Below are 19333 nucleotides of genomic sequence, written 5' to 3' on the forward strand. Positions count from 1 at the left end.
TTTAATTTGGAAACTATTTGGAATTAAGATAAAATTGTAGACAAGGATATATTGAAACTTGAATTTACAGTCTTCATTTATGAATATGCAGTATGTAGTGGGTCTTCAATACTGATTGCAAACTTTAAGCAGTGAAACAAGGAAGAAAAATTCCAGCAATAAAAACAGCCAAGAATTTATTGAAAACAAAAAAAAAATCTAGCACTTATTCAAATACAATTAAAACTAAAGGTATCTTTTGTCAGGAAGGAAAGTGATATTTCCAATACTGGCAATGTTGCACAAAAATTCTTTAATAATCCATCTGTGACTGGAAGAATTTTAAATTTTAATACCAATATGATCAAGCTATTTAGGGACCTGCTCATTGAAATGAACAGTACAACCACAAGACCAGATGTAAAAATTTTCAAGCAGAAATCTGAACGTCTATTTGGTCTCATTTCTAACAATGAGTTTTTAAAAGCCATTCCAATGTCACATTCTGTGCATAGAATGGTAGTTCGTGGTGTGTCTTTTATTAAATATTCAATAGGTTCCTTGGCTACGACAATCAGATATTGAAAACCCCAAATCATCGAGTTTCTGTAATTAGCTTCTCCTAATTCTACTTCAGTACTTTTTGAATATGCAAATATTGGACAAAATATTTAATCATATTCAGGGGCGATTCTTGGAATAGAATGATTGTGTTGAAGAAGGAGGGGGTGGGAAGGAAATCCTTTAAAAACTGTTTTACTACTTTCGAAAAAAAATCAAGCTCCTCAAAACTAAAAATCTGCCGACTGAAATGTGTAAAATGCCAACCAACTCCTTAAAAGCCAACTATATTTGTTAAAAGGCGACTATAACTTGAAATAACTTTCTTTATGTGTGTGCGTATGTGGTATGGAGGGTGTTGGGGTTTAAAATATTGAAAATTCATTATTATTTCATATTCTGGAAGGATTTTTTTTAGAATACCTGACGCTTCTCAGGAGCTACTCAAAGTTTTCATTCTTAGAAAAAAAAATGTTTCAGTGGAAAAGCCATAACTTTAAACTTTTATTTTTCAAACCTCACCTACGAACTACCATATATTATATGTCAATTGTAAGAATATTAAACAGGATATCAGAGTTTAATGTAAAATATTTTATAAAACATTGACATGCGGAGTTCCTCAAGGCTCGATTTTAGGACCGCTATTATTTTCACTTTATATAAATGATTTATCTTTTACATCAAACTTATTAAATTTTATTTTATTTGCGGACGACTCCAACCTGTTTTATTCCAGCCATTTCCTTTTGTCAAATTTGTACGTTGTATATATTCTTATCGGCAAAATGAATGAAACTACTACTACTATTAAAATTACACATCTTGCCGTAAAAATGAGGAGGAAGATAATTTTTTAGACTAAGAAATAAAAGCATAGTTATGTGTGACTTTTATTAAATTTTGTATGTTTCTACATAAATATAAATAAGTATGGCTTAATTTTGACTCTACTTCTTTTAATCTAATATAGGCATGGATACCACTCGGAGCCGCGCAAGAACAACTATTTTCAGTTTAAAAACATTTCTACTAATTTTTTTTTTATTTTTTTTAGTAAAACATAAGAGTCATTTTTTAATCAGTCCTAAAAATCTTGCCAATTTTTGTATTTAATATATTCCTTAACATACGTGAAATAAAACTAATGATTTAAAAAAACATATATAATTTTTAATACAAAAGAGGTTACCTCCAAGGGTCTTGCAGAATGTAAAACAAAATATGCAAAATAGAAGCGCTGTTTTTATTTAATAATATTAATTTTGAACTATTTTTATAAAAACTAAGTTCCATAGTTAAAGCTGAGCATTTATTCGCTATTGTATGAATCGCTCTCGGCTTTGATACCGATGCAATCTAACTGTTGATAAATATTTACTGACAAGACAAAACATCTTCATTGATATCCTTACTTATTGTTGAATTTTCAATTAGTAAAAATTGCAACACCACTTCTGGTAGTACTGATTTACATACAGACTTCGTACGTCTTTTCAAAATAATACCAGAAATTTAAGGATCTGATGTTTCGAAGCCTCCACAAAAAACATCAGTTAAGTTGTCAATTCTTGATGTTTTTCTTGCATGATTCAAACAATTTTTTCTGTGATATTTATGAAGACTTTCTCATGAATTTTTACAAAAAATTACAATTGGCAAAGTTATTTCAACCACGATTTGACCTTTATGAGCTAAAACATTATAACTGTTATTAGACAACAATTTTCAAATTTGATTGGATGAATTAGAATGTGACAGGATAACGATATTGTTCTTAAATAGACAATTACATTTATATTCAAAATTTCTGATAACAATTTTAGATTAGAGAAAGCTCGCCGTACGGTATGGCCATTATTAGATGAACCAGTACCACCTAAAACTTTTTTCCTAAACCTTTTTTGTATAAGACTTTTTTGAGCTTTTGCAAAATCTTTATTTTATTTCCCAATTGCCTTCCATTGACTAATATTTAATTTAAATGAAAAATGAAGGATCTAGAAATAAATTTAATCCAAAGAGTAAAAATACTTTCTCAGTGTTAAATAATTTGCTGGTATTTTTTCGATGGGAGTCATTTCAGTAGATGTTGTTTTACAAAGCGACCAATATTGATGAGACGGTGTTTCAGTGATTTTTGCTAAGACTTTTCTACCAATTACTGTTAATTGTAAAAAGCTTTTCATATTAAAAATTTTCCATTTAGATAACTATTTTGTAATACCAGGAAATTCCTTTATTTGCCGTTCAACAAAAATTTTTGCTTTAAGAATAAATTCTCGTTTCTTTTTTTTTTTTTTTGCATACTGTAAGGTTATTGGTTTGCAGAATTTAATAAAATTAGATGTTGAATTTTACAAAAACACATCCCAGTCATTAGTTGGAAGTTTTAAGGGTACAATTATAACAAAAAAAGCGAACTGTCAGAAAAACTTTCAGATAACTTTTAGAATTTTTGATTGATTCGGAAAAACCACTGGTTCCATCAAATTCCTAACTTACAAAAAAAATCAATTCCATTAAGTTCTTTTCTTTATTAGTAATTTTAGATATTATTTGCGCCTCTTGTGATTTTTTATAAAGTATAAATTAGAAGATTTTTTAACGGCACAATTGCCTCTTTGTCAAAGATGTGCATATTATTTGGTCTACATTTTTTTTTAAATTCCAGAATATCGCTGTAAAGCAGATAAATATATGCACAAGACAATGTATGCCGGCCTCTCTTTAATTCTGACGTTTCTGATACGTATGAGAATTTCCAGATAAGTTCTTTAACATGCGTATGACAAGCAAAGCCTACAACATCAGAACAAATGATGTGACATACCAACGGAAATTGGAAGAGTCGTACGGCATTAAAATGACATATGAAGACGAGCCATTCCATTATGATAATTGCTACGGGTATTGCTTGGCAATTTGTACATCGATAGTTTCACGGAAGTGAAGAGAAACGAGGAAAGGCATCATTCAAATGAGAATAAATGGAAGGCAATGGAGGAAACCAGTAATCAGAAAAAGTATGCCTAAGTCTGCAGTATCTGGATGCCCTAAACACAGATGTTCTCAAAAGACCAAAATCAAGACTTTGTTGCCGCGTTTCCAATCATGCCAGAAACATCGTCTTCAAGTTTGAGAAACAACCGTCCTAGTCCAAGATCATGCTTCCAAAGATTCCGGTAAGAACTAGTCGTTAATGTTTGTACTAACATATAATTGTTTTATACGATGGCTTATGCATCGTATAATACAATGCATAAGCCATTGTTTATCTGACCACAAAATCAGATCGGTGACGTAGTTGTATCATCATAAAAATTGCTAAGATCATCTTTGGTCAGAAATGTAAAATCAATTCAAATTGGCTAGATGAAGAACTGAGTGATTCTGAGTCAGACTCTTCTTTGAGCAGCCGTGGCACAGTGGTAGCGCACTTGCCTCAGAAACAAAGGATCCGTGGTTCAAACCCCTTCTCTGTGCAAGTTTTGCGACATTCGTTAGGAAGGATGTGTGATCTTTCAATTAAATACTCATCCGTGGTGCTCTGTAATAAGACCGTAAGTACTTCTTGGGGCACCTAAATAAAAAAAATAAAAAAAATCGGATGAATAGGAAAAGAGCACAGTCGCCGACAAGTTAAAAGACCTAACTCTACTCTACTGCAAGGACTATAGATAAATAGATATTTGGAAGACGCATCTTACCTCAATTCTCAGATGGCGGAAAATTATCTTCTCAATAAAGACGCTAGTGATGCTGTTACCGTTGGCTCAGACAATACAACCAAAGCTTACAGCCACAAGTTGTGCAATATCAAGGCGGACCACATTATAATCAGTAGTCCAGAAAGAGAGCGGAGAACATTGGCCAAAAGCTGTATTGAGAATCCTTCTCATTCAGGATAAGGGGATGCGCTAGCTTACGAATTCAAGCTAAAGTGTCTTGCGATTTGGCGGACTCTACTGCAAATGAAGTTAAAGATGCTATAGATTTTTGGATGTCAAATCCGGAAATTGTAGCATATTATTAAAAAACCTAGGTGTTGTTGACAAAAAAAATTTTAAATGTTGCACGCATTTAAAACTGGGCATCGGTCATGCTATTGATAAGGTATTTTGCGACACCGAGCAAAGAATTGGAATTTAGAAACTGCTAGACATATCAGTTGGACAAAAGCATTCATGTCTCCGTCAACTTCAATACACACACTTGGAAAAATTGTCATATCTAAGTTACTCTCGCCAAATCACGCTAGTCATTCCTTATACACAGAACACAAAATCTGGATGGATTTTCATAATATTGAACATTGTGGACTCAGAGGTTTTGTTTCTAATTGCTTTGAGCGCATGACTGAAATAGCGAAAGAGTTTGTTACCTAGAGGTAATCATTCCAAAATTTTTTTGAAGCACCTGTGGACAAAAACTTGAACAAATTTGAGTCAACGAGAATCTACTGTAATTTACAATGACATTAAGCCTTTGAGTATTAAACATCCTTCATTTTTTGTTTGGAAGTGGTTTGTAATATGTATTTTTTTCTAATTCTTTTTCTTGAGTACCTTTAATTTTAAACATTTATACATTTTAATAACATCGCTAGTCACAAAAGAAATAAAATATTTTTTCTTTTAATTTTTTTTTAATTTTGTCTTTAATTTCATTTAAGATAATATGTACTTTATTATTTATGTACACAATTTAAAATCAAAATAAAGTTTTTTTGTATATTCTTTCAACTTGCGGAATTATAGGTTTTATATTATAGTTTAGATTATAGGGTTAGGGAAGACCGGGGTTTTTCGAAATACCGGGGTGAGTTGCAACTATGAACTTTTTACGCCGACTAACGAACAGTTTATTAATACAAACAAGGATAGTTTTTGAATCAAATAAGTTGTGAAAAGTTTTTTTTTTTAATTTAAGAGATTCTTACACATGAAAGTAATTTTATGTGATTTTTGCATTATTAACTGTAATCTTGTATTGTAAAAGATAATAAATTAGTTTAAATATAACATCTAAGTTGTATTTTATATGGTCTTTCTTTAAGAGTGCTTTTATTGAGTTTAGTGCAAAGGATACCTTAACTAAGTTGTTCAAGTATGCTCTGATAAATGGGGGTTTGTTGGAACACTATGATTGTGGTTTGTTGGAACGTTTAAGTTTAAGGCATCTCTTATATTCCTTCCATTATTGCTTATAGAATATCTTTGTTATTTTATAATTATCCATACTGGCAAATTAAATTTGAGTTTAAATCAAGAATCGTTTTATTCAGCATGTATTTTCTGTCATTTAACTTTTACGCAGCAACACGTGCTTGATAGCAGCTTATTTTTTTAATTAATTTTGACACAAGCTGCTGGTTGAGACTTTTTAATATTTTTTGAATAAATAAAAAAATAGTTTTAACTCTTGCTAGAAACAAAGTAGCAAGAGAAAAGAATAGAGAGACAAAACTGCAGAAAAAAAGGTGCAAGAAATACTTACACAAATTATACCATAAAAAGGACTTTGCTTTAAAAGACTAAGTTATTAAAAAGAAACTGGTGACAAAACAAACCTAAAAACAGTGAAAAATCTGCATTAACCAAGAGTAGCGAGAAATTGATGATTGAATAAAAAAAAATCTTACGTCGGTTCTCTCTCTTATATAGGGTCGATATATACATATATATATATATATATATATATATATATATATATATATATATATATATATATATATATATATATATATATATATATATATATATATATATATATATATATATATATATATATATATAAAAGCAAAAATAAAAAAAAGGAATTAAGTTTTTTTTATGAGTTACTAACATAACTAGATGGATATATATGGGTAGAGCAGTCAACATGTAGTTCTGTCTAGGGCCGTCGACCCTATATTGACCCTATATGAGAGAGAACCGATGTAAGATTTTTTTTCTAATCAATCATCAATTTCCTTATATAATGCATAAAAAACAAAAACACTGTAAAAGTTAATAATTTTTTAATAATAATAGAATTTTGTATTGATTTATATATAACTCGTACAAATCAATATATTTTATTTGCTCGCATTATTTAGAATATATATAAATCGTACAATCAATATATTTTTTTTTACAATACAAAAAATGTGAACTTCGTAGGAAGTTTCTATAATAACTTATTAATTTTATAGATACTCTTTTGCAAGATAATCGTATTCCTTCGATAATCCTAGTTCAAGATTCAGTTCAGAAATCAATCCGAAAACAAACTTGACGTATTTCGGTAAATTGGATTATAAAGTAATAATGAACTAATTTTTACTTCTTTTAAGTCAAACCTTGTCAAAACTTAAAGCTCAGTGAAAAGTCACAAAAACAAACATCAACAAACTATTTCCTCGCGCAAGAACAAACTTATAACCTTAATAATTAAATATATAAACCTAACTAATACTGTCAAAATGATTTTCCATAGTACCCTATATATATTCATATATATCTATCTATCTATCTATATATATATATATATATATATATATATATATATATATATATATATATATATATATATATATATATATATATATATATATATATATATATATATATATATATATATATATATATATATATATATATATATATATATATATATATATATATATATATATATATGCATACATGAATGTGTATATATTGGTAATTAAAAAATCATTGACGTTAAGAAATTTAAATTATTTAGATTGCAACTGCCAATGATTTTACAAATTATTTTAAATTTGTCAGCTATTTTATTTTCGTCAAAATAGGAAGGTTTTGCTTTTACGACGCAAGAATTATAACTTCAGTATTATTTTTTTCCCGATTTTTCGCAATTTTTTACAGATAAATATTGTTTTATGCACAACACTAAATATGCACTTTTAAAACACGTGCCCTTTAAAGAACTTTAGAAACAGCGGTCACATAAACGAGGTGCTCTATCCACGCACGTGTGTTGTATCTTTACTGGAGATCGATAATGCCAAACATTAAAATCTTTAGTGGAAGTTCACATCCTGAGTTAGCTCGTCTAGTCGCTGATCGTTTAAATTTAGAGCTTGCTCGTGCAAAGCTAAGAAAATTTGCAAATAAGGAAACAAGGTATTTTTTTTCGTTCACATGATTTTTTTGAGATTAGAGCTGAAAACCTAGTTTTTTATTTTTAAAAGACTCGATTGTAATAGTAATTTATCATATTTTTATTTTTCATGTTTAATCACTTTTCATAGTGATTTTTGCTTTAGTGGGTTTTGTTTGTTTTAAAACACAATTTTTAATATATATATATATATATATATATATATATATATATATATATATATATATATATATATATATATATATATATATATATATATATATATATATATATATATATATATATATATATATATATATATATATATATATATATATATATATATATATATATATATATATATATATATATATATATATATATATATATACATATATACATATATATGTATATATATGCACATATGTTTATATGTGTATATATATGCATATATATACACACATATATGTAAAATATAATATGTATATATATATACATATAGTTATATAAATATATATATATATATATATATATATATATATATATATATATATATATATATATATATATATATGTATATGTATATGTATATATAGATACGTAAACGTATATTGAAAACTAATAACTTTTCCGAGCTAAAGACTACTAATCTTTAAACATGAACTTTATAGCCAACTAGGTAAATCTACAGTTTAGTGACCTAAAATAGCTTTATGTTTTTTGCATTAAAAAAAATGCAAAGAAGAGTACAAAATATATCAATGCAATAGTGGTAGAGTGCTTGCCTCATAAGTGAAAAGTTCCGAGGTTGCTCTACACCACAATCCTGGTGGTACCGTACCTTGATTCTTCATTGAGAGAGCTGATAGAGGGTTGTGACCACAACTAAATTAGCCTCCTCGACTGTAGTGGCCTTCATGGCCTTGGCTAGGTGATTTGAAATTAAAAAAATATATTTCAGCATAAGCAATGATTGATAATCCTACAGTTAAGTAGCCTAAAATAATTTTATTTTTCGTTTTTTAAAAATGGAGAAGAGTGTAAAAATGTATATTTAAAAAGTAATAAATGATAATTATTATTTATAATGATTATTTGTATATTTTTAACAATAATAGTTATTATTAGTCATAAATATTTAACATATCAAAAAATATTTAAAATAATAATTATTTAAAATTATAAATATTTTATGACATTTTATAGTCTCTACAAGTGAGAACACAAAAGTTGAATTATTTTAGGCTGCTTAACTTCTATATATTACCCAATGGTTAAATCTCAACTTGTTTCTCCATGCAATAGCCTTGTTTGTCAAGGTTCGTGTTTTGAAGTTAAAAAGTTAAGAGAGGGTTGTAATCGCAATAAAGTGGTTACAACCCTCCCCAAGACTAGGAAGGTCACTGTAGTGACCCTCCCAGCCTTGGGGAGGTGAGTAACATTATAAAGGCATATGACAAAAAACATGACTAATGGGCTAGCTACTTTTTTGCATTTTTTCATTTCTGGGAAACTAAAAAACATGTATATTAACAATAAAGAGCATAACAAAAGTGAAATGTTATAAAAAAATTATCCAGATGTTTCTAGACATTAAAACATTATTTCTATATTTGTTAAATTTATATCAGTAAGTCAGAAATTTCATTGTAACAGGGAAAATCAAATCAAAAATTGCCTGGCCACCCTGTTGACAGTGACATATCTAGGCTGGTTTTGACAGGTATACCGGTTTGGACTGGTATACCGCAAACTCCAGTAGTTAATTATGGATATAATTTTAGCATAAGTTATTTGTATTACAAAAATTAAAGGTAATTAGATAATGTATAGGATGAAAGTGTTTAACATCCTCCCTTGTCAAAAAAATAGTATAAATTGGGATTGATTGTGATGCTCTTATATTAAAAAAATAGTCCTCAGAACGCCCGTGGGATTCATGTACTGCTAGACCTATACAAATATCTGTGGATGTATGAGGAACCTTTTTTTAAAACAGTATCCCCAGATAACTTTTGGATACGTCACTGAGATATATATATATATGTGTGTGTTTGTGTTTGTGTGTGTGTGTGTGTGTGTGTGTGTGTGTGTGTGTGTGTGTGTGTGTGTGAGTTTGTGTTATAATTTGCCAATCTTTTTTTTTTTCATTGCTCTATTGCGCTTTTGATGTCAAATAGACATGATTAATAAAATTTAGGAAAATTTAAGGACACAATATAGAAAAATGTTAGAAAATATAGGCCTTTTATATATGCTTAGGTTGGTTACTACCTGTGGTCATGAAGAAATAACATTGCATTATAAGATTACAGATAATGCAGCACATTATCTGTACTCTTTATTTTAAAATTACTTAAAAAAAAAAAGTTCATCAATAAAATCAAGTTAACAAAATTAGTTTTAATGAAACTATAGGCAAAGTTTTCACACCAAAATTTTAATGCTGTCTTTATTTGATATGTTTTTGCTGTAAAGCAATGTAAATTTTCAATTTGTAGCTACACAGTAGAAACATAAGTTATTAGTAAAGATATTAAATTTGGCCGATTACAATGGGTTTGATGGTGATCACTGTAAAGTGGTGGTGATCACTAGGAGAGAGTTTTAAATTTTTTCAAGTTTAAAAATTTTTTTAATTGTTCTTTTACTTAGAACTTTTTTTGATATTATCTTTGTTACTTAGTGATGGCTTTTCTAATTGCATTGTTATATATAGCATTAACTTTTGCCAAGGTTGTGTTGAAGGAGTAACCTGTTAAAATTAAAAATACAAAGTAAAATATTTTTATTTAGATCACATGATTTGTAAATAAAAAGTTTAAAATAATAAAAATCATAAGGGAAAGAACAATTGCTTGTTGCTCTCTCCTTCTAGTATCAAACAACTGATCTTGCCAACTGAATCCAGCCAATGATTTAGATTTACAAACCCAACTGATCTTATTAAAATAATTAAGAATATTTTTAAACAGTTAAATAAGTATAATTTTATTAAGCATAAAACTCTCATACGTTTGTTGAATAAATGAATTTTTTTTAAACTTTGTCAAAACTTGTATTTTTTTAAATGCCAGTTTGTGAAACTGGATGAATAACATTTTTGATTACAAATCAATATATTTTATAAAATAAATCAAGTTTTTAATCAATTTTAATATTTTAGTGTAGAAATTAATGAATCCGTACGTGGAGAGGATGTTTTTATTATTCAAAGTGGATGTGGAGAGATTAATGATAACTTAATGGAGTTGCTAATAATGATAAATGCTTGCAAGATTGCTTCTGCTGCTAGAGTTACAGCAGTAATACCGTGTTTTCCTTATGCACGCCAAGACAAAAAAGATAAAGTAATGAACTCAGAACTTGTCAGTGATATAGTTCAGTTTAGATTTTTTTTTAAATACATTTTTAAAAATAAATTGAACATGATTTAAATTCTATTCACTCAATTTTTAAAAATGCTTTAATTTTACTGTTTACAACATTTTTTTTATTTAGAGTAGAGCTCCAATATCTGCCAAGTTGGTTGCTAATATGCTTTCAGTATCTGGTGCAGATCACATCATAACTATGGATTTGCACGCATCTCAAATACAGGTGAGAATAATATACTGTTCAAAATGAACATTTTAATCCAATTAACTATTATGATTTTTTTGTAGGGTTTCTTTGATATTCCTGTTGACAATCTTTTTGCTGAGCCTGCTGTTTTAAAATACATTCGTGAACATATCAATAACTGGCAACAATGTGTGGTAGTTTCACCAGATGCTGGAGGTGCCAAACGTGTCACTTCCATTGCTGATCAATTAAATGTGGAGTTTGCTCTTATTCACAAAGAGGTTTTTAAAATATTTTTTGAATGTTGTTTAATGATTTTTTATTTATTTTGTAATTATTTGTACAATGTGCACTGTCTGAATGACACTTTTAAACTTTTATACAATTATACTTTGCAAATAATATTTTATATTGATAAAAATATCTTCATTATAAAGTTAATACTATAGAGTATTAGCTTAGCATTTGTATATTTATTGTGTTAAATACCTCAGAGTATTAACATTGTAGCAAATTGTTATTTTAATATATTACTAAGTAGAATTAACTCTATTTCATTATTAAAACAAATAGAGTAATAACTCTGTATTAATTGTTAGCATATAATACTAGAGAGTATGAACTCTATGTTATATCATTATTAGAATTTAATAACTGGTATTTGTCATTTTCAGTTGCTTAAAGGTCATCATTCTCTTCCTCAAGATAAATAGCACACAGTAAAAGACTACCACATCCATTCTCATTGCTATGATACATCAATCAATGGTTAAAAGCAGCCTGCTACTTTCATAACCTATAGCTTACATCATATAAGTCATAATTGCAAGAAATAAGGACATCGTATTTTTAGATAAAGCAGCACTTTACTGTAGAATTGATATTTTAAATTGAAGTGACATTTTTCTGTGTGATGAAATTCTGCAGTGATGATGAATTAATGTATTTGATTTTTTTGAAATGATTAAATGTATTTGATATGATATCCTATAGGTTTTTTTTAAACAGTTGTAAATATCTTTTATCTCTAAAACTGTGAAAAACAAACAAGGCTTCTGCTAGGAGAAACAAGTTTAGTGTGATACTATCAGCTACATGGTAGGATCGAACCCGGGATCTCTTTCAAGCAAATACTTCACCTTATGCACTATAGGAGTGTATTTAGTTTTGCCATGTAAAAAAAATCATAATGTAATGATGATAGTTTATTATTAATATAATGATTATTAATTATTATCAATATAATAATAAATAAATTATTATTAATATAATGATTATAATTTATTATTAATAAAAATAATTCATTGAAATAATGAAAATCTTTTATTTTTGTTGTTAAAATTAAAATAAAAATCCTAACTTTACTTTTAAAGAGGAAAGTTGCAAATAAAGTTTCCAGCATGGTTCTTGTTGGTGATGTTTCAAACAAGATTGCTGTCCTTGTTGATGATATGGCAGATACATGTGGCACAATGAAACTTGCTGTGGAAAAGTAAGAAAAATTTTTCTTAAAAGGAAATAGTAATATATAGCAGTTCAATTTATTTTTTTCAAAGTTTCTGGACTTTTTTTTACTTTAAAACACATTAAATGAATTGGTTAATTATTTGATTGCAAACATTAAAACGTTTTTTTTTAATTATTATTATTGGATATCTGCTATGAGGGACTTTTAACAAGAAGTTGTCTTGGGTTCTATTTACGATTAGATTATCATTACTGACATTTTATTTACAACTTATACTATTTGAGTTACCCATTTCCTTTCTTTCATCGTAGAGTTTAGTAGTTTTTCCATGTAGTGCAGATATGCAAAGAGTTGAAAAATAAAGTTTAAAATTAAGAAAAAAATTTTCATGAAATAACTAAAAAGGATTGTCTATAAATTATGCAACATTATATTTAGTTAAAAAAGAGTGTGAAAAAGAAAGTTTTCCCTCGGCGAGTCTTCAATCAAGCTAAAAATTAATAAACGCTTCAAGACACCGTTCTCTTAAAAGGGTTTGAGAGCCTGAAAAGGGATATTCCTCTATATATCTTTTATATGCTGAAGTCTAGTAATATCTTTTGCATTTCCTTTTTTTAATTGATTTAACATATAACCTCTTATAAAATAGTTCATAGGTTCATTATCTGGTGAGTTTGGTATCTAGTCAGTTTAAAATTTAATGTTTGTTTTTGTAAGGTGACTAGGTACAGAGTATTGATGGAAATAAAAATCATATTTTAAATTTCCTTTTGATATAATTTTTAATAAATGATTTTAAATAGTTACTATTGAACTCTTGCTTTGACAAATAATAAAGATAATAATTTTTTTTCACAAATTCCACTTCATCCCATAACAGCCTTTCGAAAGTTTTTCTTTTTATAGTAGGGTGCTTTTTGATATTTCTTTATGTAAATATCCTTTTGATCATAATCGGTTAACTTGAATAGCTTTTCATCTGTTGTAATGATTTTTGTCCAGTTTTTCTTAATAAAATGTTTTTTGATCTCGTAAACATTCTCTCAATCTCACCAAGTAATAACGCATAAAATTTTATAAATATTAAGTTAAATACTTTGTTATATTGACTTTGTTGATATCTTAACCTTTCTAGAAAATTCAGAAATAGATTATGGATTGTTTTTGTTTAGAAAGTTTTTATCTGTAAATCATGTAAGTTTAGCTTTCATGGTCAATGCTCAAATTCAGCTTTTTTGCCATTTAAATCATCTTTATTTTTAATTCACACCATGTTATTTTTAACTTTACTAATCCTGATTATTGAAACCTAATAACTTCTTAATCATCTCTATATATTATTGCAGACTTTATAGTTTTAGTAGTTTTAGTAATAGTAGTGCCCCTTCAAGCGTGTTTTACACTGAACTCTTGGCAGCCATTGCAACCAAGATAGTGGTGAGAAAGAGTCGCAGGACTTTTTGTTATAAGAAAATGTAAACAAAAATGTAAGCAAATATCTAGCTTACACAAACTTCAAATTATTTGATTTTAAGACATATCAAGTTTTATTTTCACTTGAAAATTGCATTGCGACAATATCTCCTTTATTTTGATCTTAAGCATTTATTTCCGTTTTATAAAGTCTTTTATTTATTATATAGTTTTAAAGTTTTTATTAATCAACATGCCAGCGTGACCGAGTGTTTAGCTCACAGAACTTCTGAATGAAAAAGCAGTGGTTTGAATCCTACCACCGTCAGCTTTTTTTTTTTTTTAATTTTGTGGTTTTTTTAAAATAGAAAATAAAATACTTTTGAAGTTTTATAAATATTTTATACATAATATATGTAAAGATATTACACACTATAACAAAGGAAAGTATTTTTAAAAAAGCTAAAAATTCTAAAAACATCAAAATACCTAGAGAAATTTGTTGTGTATGTTTCATGATTGATATACTTATGTTAATAATGTGCTCAGGTAATTGTCGCTTGGAAGCAAAAAAAAAAAAAAAAAAGAGCCCGAAGAACTTTTAATGTTTACTTTAATAGTTACAGGGATTCTTTTTTGGATATTTCCAGAATTCCAGATATTTTTTTTAACTTTTAGTTTTTCCAGATATCCAAAATAATTTATGTAGACCTAAGTTTTAGGTGTAATTTTTTGTAATATGTATTTTTTAAGCTTTTTCATTCATCACTTGTAGAAAAATAAAGAAAAGTCTGAAATAAAAGTTAAAAACAACTCGGGTGAAAGGAAAATAAGGGAAAACTATTTTACCTAAACAATTTTCCAGATTTTAAAATTATGACCTGGATGATCTATATAATAAGTCTTTTTTTCTATAAATATATATGGCCAGATTAAAAAAATTGAAAATGTATTGTGTTAAGGGGCGGATTTGAACCCTCGCAAAACAACACCAATGACAGTGCCCTTAGACCAGTGACATGAAACCACTGATCTATTAAGTTTATGCATGTAATCAAAAAACAAACCATTTTATAAACTCTTATACCAATTGCAATTAATCAACACTTTTCAAGTGGGTTCTCTAAGTAAGCGCAGCTTTATTGCATAGAAATAAAGTTGGGCATATATATATAAACACATGTTATATGCAAATGTAAAAAATCCACTTATATAACGTTTTATACAGTGTCGTGTGTAATATAAGAAAATTTTTCTAATAATTACAAGTCTTTTTTGCTCAGGCTGTTTTATTTTAAATTTTTGTATTTATTTGTATTTAAAAGAATTAACAAGATTAATAAAACATGAAACATATTGTCTCATCCAAGTAGAAAATTTCAAACTTCAATTTTAGTTTTGCTTCTCTTGATAATTTCTGATTGGTAAAATTATGTCATCTTCTTAAACCATTAAAAATGACCATTACTCTTATCATAAGGCTATTCGCATTTCCTTTTTTTTTTTTTTTTACACATGTAATGTCTATTTTTTATTTTTTTTTTTTAAACTCTTCTCGTCTAATGATAATGAAAATCTCTCTCTACTCTCATTCATTTTTTTAAGTCACTTAATTTTTCTCAAATCATAAAAGCATACTCAAGTGTAAAGTTTTAAATTTCTTGTCTTGTTAATAGCATTTTTAAACTTTGAACTTTTCATCCCTTCTTAATTTCTTCACCATTTGCTAAAGTTGAAAATGGTATTTTATCTACAGTTGTTACTAACTTCGCAAGAATTAACCCTAGACAAAAATTTTGTTTTAGAAAAATGGCTGAAACTAACTTTTGAGAACTATTTTGTGTGACTGATCAGCATCTTAAGACAGACTCTAAATGAAGGTTGTGTTTGTGTTGCATGTGGTACGTCGAGGGTGTAGTTGATAAGTGAGATTCAAATATTTTCTAATAAATGACCTTAAATCTTAGACATTTTTTGTTTGGTTGTGCCCAAAAAAATTGTTGTTGCACGTATTGTATAATAGCGCCTAAAAATATAAAATATAATTGATAAAAATCTTTGTAGGTACATAATAATGAACCCAAAAGCTATACTGAGCAGAAAAACATTCAAAATATTTATCATGTACTTACCATAATGAAGTAAAACACAAAAATTATAGCTTTTCTATAAGTAATGAATGATGATAATAATAATAATAATAATAATAATAATAATAATAATAATAATAATAATAGGTAATTAACTTTTGCAAAGTGTGTAATACAAGAGGGGAGGGAGAATCTTAGTCCATGTCTAATAAACGAGGGGGGGGGGTGTTTCTTAATAAAAGAGTGGGTGGGGAAAATTTTTTACAGAACATGAATAATTAATTTAATTCTAGTGTGGCTTGCGGTCAAAATTTGTTTCAATATAATTTAATAAAATTTAATATGCTCGCATAAGTTTTATACTATGGTGAGAAATAAAAAAACAACCTAAATTTAAACCAAAACCCTGAATATTTAACCAAAAGCAAACAGCCCACAGATGTAATTATTCAAAATATTTAGTTTAATAGTGTTTCTCACGTCAAATGTGATTATTAGTTTTCTACTGATTCGTTTTAAAAAACGTAGCAATAAGAAGTCTCAGCATATTTTATTACAGCAAGTCATTAATGTTTTTGGGTTTTAAAAGCGTTTTTTCCTTGATAGTTTTTTCTTTGCTATTAGTTTGACTCTGCATTTGCAGCATTTTTTAATTCCAGATCTTTTTGTATTTACTCAATGCCAGTTCTTTTTTATTTTTGGCATTTCGTTCGGTACCAGGCTTTTTCTCTTTTGGTATTTGTACGTAAATTGTTTTGAAATGATGTGATTTCAAATTTTGCTGCTATGCATTTGATGTGAAAAAGTTTAATTTAAAAAATCAATCAAAATAATAACAAATCTAATAAACAAGTTTTGAGTGAAAACCTTATGTTCAGAGCACAACAGTACTTCAAGTCCTGAATTTTGTAGCATTTAGATATTTCATATGATCACTTATAATAACAAAATTTAGCTTGTGTTCTCTTTTCTTTGACAGAAACGCCCCTCTTTTTTAAAAAAAATGGTTTATACTTTTATATAGGTTACTTGATGCAGGTGCAAAACAAGTTCATTGTGTGTTTACGCATGGTATTTTCTCTGGTCCAGCTATATCTCGGCTAATGGAATCGGGTATGGAAGCTGTGGTAGTGACAAATACTATTCCACAAGCTGATAAAATAATACAGTGTCCAAAAATAAAAGTAAGATTAAATTGCAAAGAGAAATTTGTTTTTTAATTATAAAATAATCATCTTTTTACCTCTTTTTTTTTTTCTTTTTTCTTTTAGATCATTGATATCTCCCCAATTCTAGCAGAAGCTATAAGAAGAACTCATAACGGCGAATCAGTTTCATATTTGTTTAGTCATGTACCTTTGTAAACTGTATTCTCGTACGTTTTTTTTCTTCGTCGTTTTGTTTGTTTTTCTGTTTTTAATAACGTGGTTTTAATAGAAAAATCAAAAAAAAAAATTTTTTTTTTTTTTTTTTATAAAATTTTATTAAAGAAACTCGCGACAACGATTAAGATTCTTATTGCTATAAAATTTTCTCAAGTAATAAAGATTTTTCTGCAGTATATTTTCTATATTAAAGATTTATACTTTTTAACTGTTTAAAAGTTCATAATTATGAATTTAGATAATTGCTTGTAAATAATAAAGTTATCCTACACTATTGATGTGTCATATATATTTTTAACCTGTGGTTGTGTCGTGTTTGTTATATTGCGTACGGAGTATATTGTCAGATGTTAAATAGCTTTGGCGTTGAAACAACATTGTTTTAACTCTTTTAACTTCGAATTACAGTCGCGAACAGTGAAATGTACTCAGCAGTAAATTTCTGTTTTTATTTTTTTGTACCTGAATTTAAATAAGTTTTAATAATTTATTATTATTTGAAATATATTGTAGTATTTTCTCCTCTTAGTTATGGATTAGTTGTGAAATAAAAAATGCAGAATATGTAACCATTGAATTACGAGACGGAAAGATAAAAAGTAACCAAAATTACTGCTGTGAACAATTCACCGCTCGCGACTGTATGTTCTTTCAACGTTAGATATTTTGATGAAGACGTTAGTGTCGTCCATAAATTACGCTAAACTTATTCAAAAAGTAAGAGTAAGGAGATCATTTGCTCGTTTGCTTTAATTGAAGTTGGAGCACTGTTTTATTTTTTGTTTTGGACGACATTCAACAGAAATTTTTTTTCAGAAATTTCAACAGAAATTTTTAATTTTTGGTTTGGACGACATTCAACTGAAAAGAACCAACTGGCATTTTTGCATGTCTTTTTATCGATAATGAATTCACAACAAGTTTTTTCATGTTTATCGAAATGGAACAAGCTGCAAAATCCACTGCTTGTGTGTTGCAATACAGTTTTAAAATGTTGATTTTGTATGCTTTCAAGTTGTTGTTTTTTTTTTAATTTGTTTTTATTTTAGTTTTATAGTAGACTTTTGTAGCTGGTTCCTTTCTGTTAAATGTGGTCCGAAGTTTTTCCTTCTAAGAAAAAGTGTATTTTGGTCATTTAAAAAAAACTATTTTGTATTAGCAATGTTTTTTAAAGCTTGTGTGAATTGCAGCACAAGACTCGAGTCATATCCCGACGTTACAATTATCTTGTTCCTTCTCCACTTTTTGAAAGAGTAGTTGATAGTGTTAGAAAAACATTTTCATTTTCTCAAAACGATGTTTTTTTAATGTATTGAAGCCTAAGTTATAAGTAAAAAAGTTGCGGAGAAAACAAGTTATGAAAATGTTTTTATATGCCGTCTCCTAAAGTTTTTATTTTTTAAATCATGTGATCAAAAATGTGGAGATGTAAATAATTCTAACGTCGAAATATACGTATGTTAGGGTGGGGAAAAAAATTACTTTTTTTTGTTAATTTCTCCTGTTACACCTCTAGGTTTGTTTTATGCAATTGAATAACCCCGGATTTAAATTTTTGAATAAAAATATTTTAAAGGATCCCAACTTGTCCTTGAATATTTAGCGGGTTTCCTAATCTTATCCGAAAATTATTTCTCCAAAAGTATTTCAACCTGGTACTCTAAAGAAGCGAAAATATTATGAAAATTCAAAACTTTAAAAAATATTTTTTTTCGTGCGTATAACTGCCGATGTGAACCAAATTCAGT

At 27.8% G+C, this 19333-nt stretch overlaps 1 protein-coding gene across 3 annotated transcripts; it reads left to right on the forward strand.

The window, feature by feature from the left end:
• Nucleotides 1-7424: 7424 nt before the first annotated feature.
• Nucleotides 7425-17859, forward strand: LOC100209368 (ribose-phosphate pyrophosphokinase 1). Of its 3 annotated transcripts, none has more exons than XM_065812719.1 (7): nucleotides 7425-7688; nucleotides 10832-11033; nucleotides 11167-11265; nucleotides 11331-11510; nucleotides 12603-12721; nucleotides 17225-17384; nucleotides 17472-17859. In XM_065812719.1, the coding sequence occupies exons 1-7, from the start codon at nucleotides 7567-7569 to the stop codon at nucleotides 17562-17564; spliced, it is 975 nt and encodes a 324-aa protein (XP_065668791.1). In that variant the 5' UTR covers nucleotides 7425-7566; the 3' UTR covers nucleotides 17565-17859. The 3 variants fall into 3 exon arrangements, with proteins under 3 accessions (XP_065668791.1, XP_065668790.1, XP_065668792.1); XM_065812718.1 differs by having other exon boundaries at nucleotides 7426-7688; nucleotides 10832-11045; XM_065812720.1 differs by having other exon boundaries at nucleotides 7429-7688; nucleotides 10832-11015.
• Nucleotides 17860-19333: the final 1474 nt, after the last annotated feature.

Source organism: Hydra vulgaris, chromosome 12, assembly GCF_038396675.1.
Source record: "Hydra vulgaris chromosome 12, alternate assembly HydraT2T_AEP".
Lineage (NCBI taxonomy): Eukaryota > Metazoa > Cnidaria > Hydrozoa > Anthoathecata > Hydridae > Hydra > Hydra vulgaris.